A 15,520-nucleotide genomic window follows, 5' to 3' on the forward strand; every position below is an offset into this window, starting at 1 on the left:
AGAAGAAAACTTTTGAATAGAGAAACTTCTGATAGTGTGCGTGTGGGAGATAAGTAGCCTCCAGAGGTGACTGGCAGTGACTTAACACCTTCACGCTGGACCGTGTATGTATGGTGGAAGAACAGCAGTCAACTGAACGTTAACGTGGATGCCAAAGCAGCATTAGAAACCAAAAAAAGATTAAAAAAACGGATTGGGCACATCTGTAAGCCTTAATGACAGTGTGAACTGGAAGACTGATAGCTACTGTACAGAAACACTGCAGAATGTCATAAAATACAGGTCTAAGAGAAAAGAACACATTGTAGACATTATTACTTACCAAGACCCTTAGGATTGATCCCGCTACAGTCCACAGGATTCACAACCCAGTAGTAATATTTCAGCGTGTGCATTAGCTGTAATACTGTTCCCACCCTTCGGATGGTGGTGTATATTGTGGCAGTGCCGATAAACTCAGCTGATAAGTAGGTGTATAGTGAAAGCTGCACCTGGAGACCACAAAAAAGTGCATTCAATGACAAAGAGCTTGTACCGATTTTTATCAAATGTTTTTTTTTCTTTGCACTAAAATGTAAAATTCTGGGGGATCCCTGTCACCGGGAGTAGTGGATGGCGAGAGTTCAGATAACAGGAACTATTCACGTCTGTCAGTCTACTCCGTCATAAGGGCGGAACAACGCAACCGATAGAAGTGCTGGATTTGTTATACGAGACACCAATTGTGACTGACTTATATTGGGCCCTTCAGGTTTCTGTCTATCATTTAAATGGAGTTTCTGAAGTTACTGTGACGTCCCCCAAAAAATTTTGAAATTCTCATATTCTGGCACATGCCAAATCTCAGCCATAATTTGCGACTTTCGATCACTTTTTAAGAGGGGACTGTAAAAGTAAGTGGAGCTTAGCTGGAGGGGTTGTAGCCTACCACAGCCCAACAGATTTACTATAATTTACGTCTTCCTGGCGTAAAGGATAATTCTAATCTACGCCAACTCATAGGTGGCATAAATATTCATTTCTAGCACATGGACTGCCAAATTTATTAAGAGGCCTGTGCCCCTTAATACATTTGGCGCATTCTGCGCTGACTGACTTTATACTAAGATAATTCAACACTTCCTACTTAACACTGGAGGGTGCGGTACCTTGGCTGGAGTGTGTATCCAGATGGCAGGGTTGAAGAGGATATGATCACACAGCTGCTTTAGTAAAGGTGCCCCGTGAGACAATCCATCCAGGTATTTCGCAAATGACAGGAATTGCTCCAGTACCGCTCTAGTTATGTGAACCCTAGAGGACTGCAAAAAAACACAACATTACAAACCTTAGCTCTAGGACGGGACATCATAGAAACTCATATACGGTATACGAATACTAGTGGGGAGAACCCCAAAACAGCTGTCTACACAGATGGATAGCTCTTCCTTGTAGAGGACTCTCTGGTTTGGCAGATACAAGAAAATCTTCCTTCTGGAGAAGAGCTAATTTGCATACTTTTTTCCCATGGAGCACTGCACTTACATAAGTCTCCATATACCAGCAGGATCTCCTCAAGTAGAACCAGTACACAAACTACCACCTGAAAACCCCCCGCTAAAGACAAAACAGAAGAGATGATTCACATAGAAGCTTTAACCATTGTAGGAAACTAATTAATACACATTTTCACACTGCTCCACACACAACCGGAATCCCAAGTTAGGGTTAATGTACAAAAACGTGTGCCGGCCAAGCACGTATTTCGGCCTGCAAACAGCGGGTGCACCGCGTCACAAATGCGGACCCATTCATTTGAATAGGTCTGCAATCTGGAAGGTGTGACGTGGAACGGAGACACAGAACTCCAAGGAATAACTACTTTTTTGTGGTGCGGACGGTGCAATTTGCGGTCCGCAGCACGGGCCCCACCGGCACACGTTCGTGGGCATGAGCCCTTAGTCCGTCGTCATGTGGAACCAATCTACCTCCCTTATAAGTGACATTTTAAGAATCTCTTTTACAGAGCTCTGGTACAGCCGCCCTTGCCTTGCAATCTGCCTAGGAAGTCAATCAGGAGCACAACCTGCACTGGAGAGCGGAATATTTAGCACTGATTTTATTATTCCCTGAACGTAAATGATAACATTTTTAACAAAATGAGATCCTGAAATCTGTGAAGAACAGATTTGCTGAAACAGTAATACACCTTTTTTTGCACAGTCAATGACTGAGTCCCTTTATAAGAAAACTCTTTAAAAATGCCATCTGTAATCCATAGCTCAGTCTCTTATCAGCCGCTGCCCCGCTGTATAATGTTACTGAGCACATGCAAATCCTATGGAATCACACACCAGAAACCCTACATTACAATGAGGCACACGTTTCCTCATGTTAACTGGGTTTAATTTCCAGGATCATTTTACAGAATATGGAATAAGGAGGATTTGCCGCTAGAGACGATCTAATAACCGCGAATGTAGGTGACACCCACAGATGCTACGAAAGATTTCATAGAAATGGTGAAGCTGTCTTACAATATAGCTGGAGCTGTTAGAAAAGTCTGTAATACAACATCTTACCTTTTCCAAGAGGTAGCCGATGACTAAAAAGCCTTTCCCACCCAACATCTGTTCCTGCATGGCCACCGAACTCTTCAGCAGCTCCACCAGGAACGCCAGGAGTGTTGCACTGAAATGACAGAGGGTTCATATTCAATGCACCCATGTGGATACGCCATGTGGATGCTGCCAGATTTTTGCTTTACATATTATTCATTATTTATTTTTTTTATCACACAGCAAGGGTGGGTTATCAGTATCAGATTGGCAGGGGTCCTCGAGCACCATGGCCTAGCAGCTTACCAAGCACAGCACCGTCCATTGTATAGCCGCTATGCATGGTATTGCAGCTCAGCCGCATTCACCTACATGGGACTGAGCTGCGCCTAGGCCATGAGACATCACTGCTTAGGAAGAGGGTGCAGCAATCACTGGAGCGCTGCTGCCTCTTCCAAAATCGGATTGGCAGGGGTGCCAGAAGTCGGACCTCCACCAATCTGATGTTGATGACCTGTCCTTAGGATAGGCCATCAAATATAAGAATCTCGGACAAGCCCAGAAAAGGATTTTAAAGCAAACCTTAAAAACAAGCACATCCTAGTACATCAGAAGTTAGTGAGAAGGCCACATTTTTCCAAGTATTTCTTTTTTTACTTGAAAGGGAACCTTCCATTTCTAAATACTTTTGGTATGTCAGAAGTTTTGATTGATGAAGTTCCTAGGTACCGAGACCCCCACCATGCGCTCATCTCAGTGCCGTGTTACTTAGTTTCTGATCCGCTCGCCTCGGAAAGCTGGGTGTGCAGAGTGTAGATCCATAGAAGATCCAAAAAAACGACTGTAGAGGGTATTGCAGAAAATGCAACCATATTGATTGCAACTTTATAATCCATTTATAATCTGCCTGAGAAAATAATTCACGTGAAAAACATGAGTGGTCTAAGGCTTCATTAAGAGCCTCTGTTGCAGAATCGGTCAAAATATGGTGGGAAAAATAGAGCCCCATGCTGTGCTATTTTGTCCAGTAAAATGCTAAGTTCCCTCAAAGAAACCTGGAAGGCCCTATTATGGTCAATGGAGTCCATCAGGTGCCTTTCATGTTCTGCACATGATGGATCCAGCATTTCCGTTATTTTTGTAATCTGCTACTATACACATGTTAACAGAGGCTCACCATGTAATTAATGATTAAGTAAAATGACTAAGGCCTCATGCACACTACCGCATCGGTATGTCTGTTCTGCATATTATAGAATAAATGGAATATTTTAAAGTAGCACTCCCAAAAAAATGTTTATTCTCGGACCTGTTAGAAAAGAACATGATGTAAACTGTAGTGAAGGTAATGTTCTTACTAGTGACTGTATTTGTAAGTTATAACCTCCCTTCTGATCCTCAGCTGTATCATGTGACCAGCACTCTGAACTCAAACTGACACAGGACAGGAAGTAACCTCTCTACTCATTCCTATGATAATGACATTGAGATTCCTATAGGAATACATAGAGAACTGGCTTACTGTCAACACATAAGATGCTGTGTTACTTGCAGAGTCAGAGTGTTGGTCACATGAAACAGCTGAGGAGCAGAAGGGAGGTTATAACTCACAAATACAGTCACTGGTAAGAAAATGTCCTTCACTACAGTTTACATCATGTACCTTTCTAACAGGTCATAGAATAAATAAAATGTTGTGGGATTTCTTCTTTAAATGACCAAGATCATCTATGGCAGTGTTCCTCAACTCCAGTATTCAGGGCCACCTACTGGTCATGATTTGAGAATATCCCACAGAATAAATACCTGTGGTAAGTCCTAATGCATTGACACTAATTATATCACCTGCTTAATACTAAGGAAATCCTGAAAACATGACTGGCAGGTGGGTCCCGAGGAACGGAGTTGAGGAACCCTAATCTACGGGATGTACTATAGTGCTGTATAACGTCAAGGAAAAGTAGAGACCTCAAGTGGAATCAATGGAAAAGTTAGAACTTAAATATATTCAATTAGCCCACAAAGAACATTGCCTCATTTCTCCCATGGACACCGAGATTGAGAGCTTGGGAAGCTAACATAATGGAAATACTCAATACCATCGGATCTTTGTCTATTATCCCAAATCCTAATGCCGGTAACGAAACAGGCCGCATTTTACATGTCTGCAAATACTAAATTAATTCTTCTTAAAAGTATGCAATTTTAGAATGGATTTAGCACCATGTGTTCACTAAGCACTTTAAAGAACCCATTTGCAACGGCAAAATTCAACATTATACCCCCAATAATCCGTCACATTTCTGTAACTGTGGTGCTCTCACGGCTAAGAAGATTATTCAGCCTCCATGAGAATGAAGCGATTTCCTTGGGAAGAAAAAGCAATGAACAGAAACTTTATATAAAGCATTTGAAAAGCCTCTGCCTCAAGCCCTGAGAGAGATTTGTTACATCAGAGTTTAGATATTTCTCATATTATATTAAAGAAGGTCTCGAAAAATTTCTATTAACTATACGAGTGAGGTAGACCCTGGAGGGCGGCTAGACGCTTCTATTTATACACAAGGACAGAGGCCATTTTTCGGTTCAGTATGTTCATTATTTAAAGAGCCTGTGAACGACAGAATATTGTTTTTTGATATTTCACCTTCTGAAGGATATATGCAGCTTTGGAATACCTTAGATGGTCTTCTAGATATTTTCATGCTGGAACCTAAAAGTTCTTTAGAACTTGGATATAAGATTCTCCACTTGAATTTCTACCGAAAAACCAAAATAAGGGCAGTAGCAAAACTTTTATAATAATCTATTCAGCTGCTATTTCACTGTAATAGGAAACTACAGCCATATTGGTGGCCACTTTTGAATTACTGTCACTGCTTGCTGCACTATTAATGCTGTCAAAAGTAGAGGAACACTAATGGAGGCTCACAATGTCAACATGGAGCTTTCCTACTATATTTGGTGTACATACCAAGAGAAGCTCCCACTGCATATATTAATCATCCATAGAGCTTCATTTATCAGAAGTTTGCCAAAATTGTGTCCCTTTGGCAGGCATACTACAAAATGTAGCCGATAAAAACTTTTGTTGCAGAGGCATCTTGCAAAGAAACATCATAGGATCCTATGGACAGTATATGCCACTGTAAGGTACACCAGTGGAATATTTCAGACAGGTTCGAACATATAATCGATCCTACTGGATAGATTTCTGGCAAGCCGATTTGAGAGAAGGCTAGAGAGCTCTCCCTACACCTCTAGCACATCGGTGCTCCTGTTAGTCTGGGAGGGATGAGAATGGGAAAAGTGTTACTACCATTGGGAAAGGATGGTTTAATGGAAAGGGGGGAGAGGCAGAAGAAGGGGGCCAATATTGCCATGGAGAGAAGTGGGAAGGAGAAAGGTGCTGTTTCCAATGGGAGAGAGGAGGGAAAGAGATCATTGTTGTTGCCAGTGGGAGAGAGGTGTGAAAGAGGTCACACCGCCAGTGGGAGAGGGGTAGGAAGGGGGACAATGCTGCTGTCAATGGTGCCACACCAAGCTATTTAATTGGCGCTGCAGGAGAGCTATGATGTGGTGCACTGTGCTATTTGGGTCTTCTGGGGAGGTATCTGTGATGCACCGTGGCAGGTGTATGGTGCTGCCATTTAGGTGGGGAGGTGACAACTGTTCTTGACAACTTATTTCCCTTCTTGCATGAATGGTGTGGTTTACTTAGTGAGTAGAGAGGAGCCTGACCAAATTCAGCAAAGTCTGATCCAGTCTGCCCTACATGCCACTATTTTTCACAACATAAGTGGAGGCAACGAAAATTGTTATGTGGTAGGGTGGTGTTTGTGTGCAGCTTAGGCAGATTTTTAATGCCATACTGGCCCTGATGATGAGGCGTTACATTTAGGAATACACTGGGAGATTTCTCCTAAACGCAGTGTGAATAGAGTCAAAAGTCTATCATTAACTGAATCAATGGCTGAGAAACTGATTTACAAGAGACCGTCAACATAGCGGCAGGCATCAGAAACGAAACGGAAGAATGCCAACATCTATGTTGGCACTCCAATGCGAGTACTTAGCCGGCCTGGACACATTAATATCACACCAAAGCAGTAAATGCTATTTTATGGTCATTTTGGGATGGAAATATGTTAGCTAAACCTTCCTACAGAACGATGCTACTTTGATTTTGGCTGAAGACCTGAAAAGGCCAAAATAGGATGCATGCTAGGGCCTTGCTGTCTGACAAGACGGTAATTAGGTTGTGTATCCATAGCAAACAGTCTGTTTCTAAAACTCTAAAGAAGCAGAATGTGTTCTGCGCTATTAATCAGATTTTTCAAAATGAAAAGAAAAGAAAAAAACAAACAATAAAAAACACCAACCAGAAGCTTTGCAGTCTGTGACGGACTGTTGAACAGGGAGTGGTGCGGTTTTAAATTGTACGGTTTTCTACTACAAGGGAATCCTTATATATAAAGTACACTGAGGAATAATATCAGTGGAAAATTAATCTCCAGTCTCTACATTTAATAGTGGATGAGGACACGTGGGCACAGGGTGACTAGAACCTGCTCAGCCCTTCCAATCAGCTGTATTTGTCACGCTTCCTAGGATATTTGGATAGTTACACCTGGTGAAATGGATTACACTTGGCAGAAAATCTGAACTCACAGTAACCAAGGCCATCCAGTTTTGAGAGATGTTGGATTGAGGACCTTTCACCACCCCCATGCATTCCCCGTGTAATAACAATTCTGGAGCATCTATTCTTCTGTCTGTATGTTGTGCCATTCTTTTATTATTTCCACTAGAAGTTATGAATGAATTGCTAGCAGTCTGCAGTAAGGGTACAGAGGGGTGTTACGAGTTGTGCAGTCTGACAATGGCAGCACTGACTGGATAGAGTGAGACTGTGCAGGGACCCCCCCCCCCCCCCAACTGGTAACACCCCTCTGTACCCTTACTGCAAACTGCTAGCAGTTCATTCATAACTTCTAGTATAAATAATAAAAGAATGGCACAACATAGAGCCATAAGAATAGAGGCTCCAGAACGGTTATTAGATGGGCTTTAAAAGCAGGAATGTCAGGAGAGGTCAAAAGGTCCTCTTTAAAGGGTTCGTATACAGAACTGTAATATGTCACACTATTTTCACCCAGTAGCAGCAAGATGCCATAAACACACATGAGATGTTGCTGATTGAGGTTAATGAGGTTGTGTCTAGACCTTATATGTGACCTTGTGAGTCAATAGCAGAGAATAGCATTCATAACCAGCAAAGAGCGTCTCTCATTCTGGAGGACCCACCATGTCCATTCATTATAACAGGTACCAGGTAATGCCTCATCTTCTCCTGTGATGGAACTGCAGGGACATTAAACACTTTGCTTCCAGACCTCCCTGCAGATTACAGATAATCCACTGAGGTCCTAGTGGCAGGTTCTCTATGATAAGAGAACACGTCCTCTATGGCCTCATACACACAACCGTTTTTTTTTTTTTAAGGTCCGCAAAAACGGGGATCCACGGACATCAAAAAAAAAAAAAAAAAATCTAAGTCAAGTTTGCCATTGAAATTATAGGAAAAAACGGACACGGATCACGGACGCGGATGACAATCTTGTGTGCATCCGTGATTTTTCACGGACCCATTGACTTGAATGGGTCCGTGAACCGTTGGCCGTGAAAAAAATAGGACAGGTCATATTTTTTTCACGGCCAGGAAACACGGATCACGGATGTGGCTGCCAAACGGTGCATTTTCCGATTTTTCCACGGACCCATTGAAAGTCAATGGGTCCGCGAAAAAAAAAACGGAAAACGGCACAACGGCCACGGATGCACACAACGGTCGTGTGCATGAGGCCTAATACTGAATAGAAGGGTACGTTCACATCTCCGGTGTCCCAGCCTGCCAGAGTTCCACGGATCTGGCATAGTCTGCCGAACCCATGATGCTGCAGAAGTGAACATACCCTTAACAATAATATGTTTAAAGGGGTTTACAGGATTAGAAAAACATGGCTGCTTTCTATCAGTAACTGAACACAATTTATGTCATTGGACCTGCAATACCACAAATGTGTATAACCAGAGGCAGACAAGTGAACTTAACCACTTCAGCCCCGCTAGGTGAATCCCCCTTCATGACCAGAGCACTTTTTACACTTCGGCACTACACTACTTTCACCGTTTATCGCTCGGTCATGCAACTTACCACCCAAATGAATTTTACCTCCTTTTCTTCTCACTAATAGAGCTTTCATTGGGTGGTATTTTATTGCTGCTGACATTTTTACTTTTTTTGTTATCAAAATGTAACGATTTTTTTGCAAAAAAATGACATTTTTCACTTTCAGCTGTAAAATTTTGCAAAAAAAAACGACATCCATATATAAATTTTTCGCTAAATTTATAGTTCTACATGTCTTTGATAAAAAAAAAATGTTTGGGCAAAAATAAAAATCGTTTGGGTAAAAGTTATAGCGTTTACAAACTATGGTACAAAAATGTGAATTTCCGCTTTTTGAAGCAGCTCTGACTTTCTGAGCACCTGTCATGATTCCTGAGGTTCTACAATGCCCAAACAGTAGAAACACCCTACAAATGACCCATTTCGGAAAGTAGACACCCTAAGGTATTCGCTGATGGGCATAGTGAGTTCATAGAACTTTTTATTTTTTGTCACAAGTTAGCGGAAAATGATGATGATTTTTAATTTTTATTTTTTTCTTACAAAGTCTCATATTCCACTAACTTGCGACAAAAAATAAAAAATTCTAGGAACTCGCCATGCCCCTCACGGAATACCTTGGGGTGTCTTCTTTCCAAAATGGGGTCACTTGTGGGGTAGTTATACTGCCCTGGCAATTTAGGGGCCCTAATGTGTGAGAAGAACTTTGCAATCAAAATCTGTAAAAAATGACCGGTGAAATCCGAAAGGTGCACTTTGGAATATGTGCCCCTTTGCCCACCTAGGCTGCAATAAAGTGTCACACATCTGGTATCGCCGTACTCAGGAGAAGTTGGGGAATGTGTTTTGGGGTGTCGTTTTACATATACCCATGCTGGGTGAGAAAAATATCTTGGTCAAATGCCAACTTTGTATAAAAAAATTGGAAAAGTTGTCTTTTGCCAAGATATTTCTCTCACCCAGCATGGGTATATGTAAAATGACACCCCAAAACACATTCCCCAACTTCTCCTGAGTACGGCGATACCAGATGTGTCACACTTTTTTGCAGCCTAGGTGGGCAAAGGGGCACATATTCCAAAGTGCACCTTTCGGATTTCGCAGGCCATTTTTTACACATTTTGATTGCAAAGTACTTCTCACACATTTGGGCCCCTAAATTGCCAGGGCAGTATAACTACGCCACAAGTGACCCCATTTTGGAAAGAAGACACCCCAAGGTATTCCGTAAGGGGCATGGCGAGTTCCTAGAATTTTTTATTTTTTGTCGCAAGTTAGTGGAATATGAGACTTTGTAAGGAAAAAAGAAAAAAAAAGAAAAATCATCATTTTCCGCTAACTTGTGACAAAAAATAAAAAATTCTAGGAACTCGCCGTGCCCCTCACGGAATACCTTGGGGTGTCTTCTTTCCAAAATGGGGTCACTTGTGGCGTAGTTATACTGCCCTGGCAATTTAGGGGCCCAAATGTGTGAGAAGTACTTTGCAATCAAAATCTGTAAAAAATGGCCTGCGAAATCCGAAAGGTGCACTTTGGAATATGTGCCCCTTTGCCCACCTAGGCTGCAAAAAAGTGTGACACATCTGGTATCGCCGTACTCAGGAGAAGTTGGGGAATGTGTTTTGGGGTGTCATTTCACATATAACCATGCTGGGTGAGAGAAATATCTTGGCAAAAGATAACTTTTCACATTTTTTTATACAAAGTTGGCATTTGACCAAGATATTTTTCTCACCCAGCATGGGTATATGTAAAATGACACCCCAAAACACATTCCCCAGCTTCTCCTGAGTACGGCGATACCAGATGTGTGACACTTTTTTGCAGCCTAGATGCGCAAAGGTGCCCAAATTCCTTTTAGGAGGGCATTTTTAGACATTTGGATCCCAGACTTCTTCTCACACTTTCGGGCCCCTAAAAAGCCAGGGCAGTATAAATACCCCACATGTGACCCCACTTTGGAAAGAAGACACCCCAAGGTATTCAATGAGGGGCCTGGCGAGTTCATAGAAATTTTTTTTTTTTTGCATAAGTTAGCGGAAATTGATTTATTTCGTTTTTTTCTCACAAAGTCTCCCTTTCCGCTAACTTAGGACAAAAATTTCAATCTTTCATGGACTCAATATGCCCCTCACGGAATACCTTGGGGTGTCTTCTTTCCGAAATGGGGTCACATGTGGGGTATTTATACTGCCCTGGCTTTTTAGGGGCCCTAAAGCGTGAGAAGAAGTCTGGAATATAAATGTCTAAAAATGTTTACGCATTTGGATTCCGTGAGGGGTATGGTGAGTTCATGTGAGATTTTATTTTTTGACACAAGTTAGTGGAATATGAGACTTTGTAAGAAAAAACAAAATCAAACAAAAAATTTCCGCTAACTTGGGCCAAAAAAATGTCTGAATGGAGCCTTACAGGGGGGGGGGGGGGGGTGATCAATGACAGGGGGGTGATCAATGACAGGGGGGTGATCACCCATATACACTCCCTGATCACCCCCCTGTCATTGATCACCCCCCTGGAAAGGCTCCATTCAGACGTCCGTATGATTTTTACGGATCCATGGATACATGGATCGGATCCGCAAAACACATGCAGATGTCTGAATGGAGCCTTACAGGGGGGTGATCAATGACAGGGGGTGATCAGGGAGTGTATATGGGTGATCACCCCTCTGTCATTGATCACCCCCCTGTAAGGCTCCATTCAGACGTCCGCATGATTTTTACGGATCCATGGATACCAAAACACATGCGGACGTCTGAATGGAGCCTTACAGGGGGGTGATCAATGACAGGGGGTGATCAGGGAGTGTATATGGGTGATCACCCCTCTGTCATTGATCACCCCCTGTAAGGCTCCATTCAGACGTCCGCATGATTTTTACGGATCCATGGATACATGGATCCGATCCGCAAAACACATGCGGATGTCTGAATGGAGCCTTACAGGGGGGTGATCAATGACAGGGGGTGATCAGGGAGTGTATATGGGTGATCACCCGCCTGTCATTGATCACCCCCCTGTAAGGCTCCATTCAGACGTCCGCATGTGTTTTATGGATCCGTAAAAATCATACGGACGTCTGAATGGAGCCTTACAGGGGGGTGATCAATGACAGGGGGTGATCAATGACAGGGGGTGATCAGGGAATCTATATGGGTGATCACCCGCCTGTCATTGATCACCCCCCTGTAAGGCTCCATTCAGACGTCCGCATGTGTTTTGCGGATCCGATCCATGTATCCGTGGATCCGTAAAAATCATACGGACGTCTGAACGGAGCCTGACAGGGGGGTGATCAATGACAGGGGGGTGATCAATGACAGGGGGGTGATCAGGGAGTTTATATGGGGTGATCATGGGTGATCAGGGGTTCATAAAGGGTTAATAAGTGACGGGGGGGGGGGGGGTGTAGTGTAGTGTAGTGTTTGGTGCGACTTTACTGACCTACCTGTGTCCTCTGGTGGTCGATCCTAACAAAAGGGACCACCAGAGGACCAGGTAGGAGGTATATTAGACGCTGTTATCAAAACAGCGTCTAATATACCTGTTAGGGGTTAAAAAATTCGGATCTCCAGCCTGCCAGCGAGCGATCGCCGCTGGCATGCTGGAGATCCACTCGCTTACCTTCCGTTTCTGTGAGCGCGCGCGCCTGTGTGCGCGCGTTCACAGGAAATCTCGGCTCTCGCGGGAGGACGCGTATATGCGTCCACCCAGAAGAGCAGGGCCGCCGGCAGGACGCAATCCTGCGTACGGCGGTCCTGGAGTGGTTAACGTAGCTCTGGGAAAAAAACCTAAATGTGGCCCCATGTTGTAGCAGAGCACAAAATACTGCCCCCAGCAGAACCAAATACCACAGTGAAGCTTAAAATACTGCCCCAGCAGAACCATATACCACAGTACAGCACAAAATACTGGCCCAGCAGAACTAAATACCACAGTGCTGGTTGCCTGCTCTTGACATGTGCATTTATATTATAATTTTTATTGGTTTAAAATTTTGCTTTTATTTGTTTATTGTTAATAAATAATGAACTTTTTATCTAACCTACTTAATAAAACTATCTCTGGACATCTACAGTGTGCTTCATTTTTTATTTCTTTTAACACTGTTGTTGCAGCAGTGGTGATTAATTTGCAGTTACTATTATATGGTTAGCCTTTATTTATATATACTGTTAGCTATGTGGATACTTTATTTGTACCCTTAATCTTGTAAGGTATAAACAGTTGTGGCTGATGTTGGATACTTTGTTTCTTCTAACTCTGCTGTCTGTTGTCTCGCTGTTGCCAGCTATTTACTATGGCCGTATATTGCAACATTCACTGCCTAGGGTAGACCTATAGCAAATCTTATAGTGCTGTTGCTATTGCTGTGCTGTTGCTATAGTGCTGTTGCTAGCAACAGCACTATAAGATTTGCTATAGGTCTACCCTAAAATGTTGCAATATACGGCCATAGTAAATAGCTGGCAACAGCGAGACAACAGACAGCAGAGTTAGCAGATACAAAGTATCCAACATCAGCCACAACTGTTTATACCTTACAAGATTAAAAAAACATAGCTAAAGTATCCACATAGCTAACAGTATATATAAATAAAGGCTAACCATATAATAGTAACTGCAAATTAATCACCACTGCTGCAACAACAGTGTTAAAAGAAATAAAAATTAAGCACACTCTAGATGTCCAGAGATAGTTTTATTAAGTAGGTTAGATAAAAAGTTCATTATTTATTAACAATAAACAAATAAAAGCTAAATTTTAAACCAATAAAAATTATAATATAAATGCACATGTCAAGAGCAGGCAACCAGTAGTCTAAGACTAAATGTATATACAATAAAAGTGCCTCTACATGTGCAGGGTATATATGAATGTAATATATAAATACCACAGTGCAGCACAAAATACTGCCCCAGCAGAACAAAAAAAAAAAAAAAACAACAGTGCAGCACAAAATACTGGCCCAGCAGAACTAAATACCACAGTGCAGAACAAAATACTACAGTGCAGCACAATATACTGCCCTAGAGAACAAAATACCACAGTGGAGCACAAAATACCGCCCCAGCAGAGCCAAATACCACAGTACAGCACAAAATACTGCCTCAGCAAGACCATATACCATACAGCAGCATAAAACACTGCCGTCCATGCCACAAATGCGCCGAAGACGCGCTGTGAAGGCTGGCCAGGTGCATAAGTACCCGACGCTCCTAGTATTAATTAATGCTGAAAGCATCAGATCGTTATATACCCAGCCGGCGGCCAGGAGGAAGGTCCAGGCGGCCCCCTGGACATCAGCTCGCCGGGAAATTTCCCTGAAGGGTCTATGGTTATTCCACCCCTGTGTATAACGCTGTTTCTAGATGAAGGCAGTCAAGCTTTTCTAATTCTGCACAATCCCTTTAATGTTCCTATTAATAAACACGTTCTGTAGTCTAATGTTCTTGGTGCAGAACCGTGCTGAGCATGAACATGAAGGAGAGATATACACGAGAAGGAATAAAAAATTACCTATTCACTTCATTCTCTGGGGTCAGTACAATTATAGCGATAATGCATGTTTATTACTTTTGAAAAAATAAATTTTTCTTTGCATCACCATATTCTGACTCACAGAACTTTTTAATATTTACGTCTACGGAGCTGTGTGACTCATTTTTTTGGCAGGGTGTTCTGATGTAATTTAGGGGTGTATGACTTTTTTTTTTTCTTATGCTGTTCACCATATGGGATAAATATTTTTTATAATTTAACGGTAGCGGTGATTGGGCATGTGGCGATGCTAATGACCTTTGGTTTTTTTATCATTTATTTTTAAAAAGATGAGATTTGAATTTTATTTTTATTTTTTTTATTTTGGAAAATGTTTTTCCCCCCTCCTATTTTAAGCCCCCCCAAGGGACTTTAACGTGCGATCATCTGATTGCTTCTCCCATAGACTCCAATAATTTAATCTTGCAGCCAATTCACTGTGTTCCTATGAGGCTCAGAGGATGCCACAGCAGATCACGTTGTGGGGAAGCCGTTAGGGTACCAGAACTATCGGAGTTTCACCGCTCAGATCAATCGTGACCACGGCATCAAAGGGGTTAAACTGACCATGATTGGTGTTACCACAGACATTGGCTACGGGTGTCTGCAGTGTAAAACAGCATACACGGCAGGTATGGAACCCGCTAAGCTTCTGAGAGGGTGCCATCTTTAAAGTCCCAACCTCTCCTGTACATGTACAGGGGGAAGTGGAGAAGGGGTTAAAGGGCTATGGATACCTTTGGGGGACAATTTTTTTTATTATTGCATTTTGGGGTAATAGTAATTTTTTTATTGGGCTTTATTAAAAAATTTCAGCCGTTTTCTCTCTACAGCGGTCAGCTTCTGTATATTTGCAGAGCAGCAGACTCTCTCCTTTAAATTGAATCCCATAAGGGGTAAAGGCGGACACCAGAATCGGGGTGGGAGGAGTCTGACCCCCATCGGTCAGATATTGATAATCTCTCCTAAGGATAGGTTATCAATATTGCACTCCAAGGAAACCCTTTAATACATGGGGTCCCCTGTTCAAGATTCTCAGCTGTAGGCCAGAGAATAAAGTAGGTTACAGTAAAGAGTGTCTCTAGCTCTGGAGGACCTGTCCTATCCTACAATACAGAGGTAACACATTGATTTAAATAGGCACTGTGTAATGCTCAGCTTTCTCCTGTGGAGGTGCTGCAGGAAAACTTAGCACTTACCGCCAGGTCTCCCTAACGATTGCAGCTTATTACTGGGCTTCACAGC

At 42.5% G+C, this 15,520-nt stretch overlaps 1 protein-coding gene across 11 annotated transcripts in view; it reads right to left on the reverse strand.

Moving 5' to 3' along the window:
- Positions 1-15,520, reverse strand: part of NBEA (neurobeachin) — a 580,876-nt gene that overhangs the window by 414,173 nt on the left and 151,183 nt on the right. For all 11 annotated transcript variants that reach the window (XM_044287233.1, XM_044287230.1, XM_044287232.1 and 8 more), the window contains exons 11-13: positions 2,562-2,670; positions 1,149-1,301; positions 323-491 (exon numbers count right to left, since the gene is read on the reverse strand). In XM_044287233.1, the coding sequence (XP_044143168.1) occupies positions 323-491; positions 1,149-1,301; positions 2,562-2,670 (431 nt within the window). The remainder of the gene's footprint in view (positions 1-322; positions 492-1,148; positions 1,302-2,561; positions 2,671-15,520) is intronic.

Source organism: Bufo gargarizans, chromosome 3 (genome assembly GCF_014858855.1).
Source record: "Bufo gargarizans isolate SCDJY-AF-19 chromosome 3, ASM1485885v1, whole genome shotgun sequence".
Taxonomy (NCBI): Eukaryota; Metazoa; Chordata; class Amphibia; order Anura; family Bufonidae; genus Bufo; species Bufo gargarizans.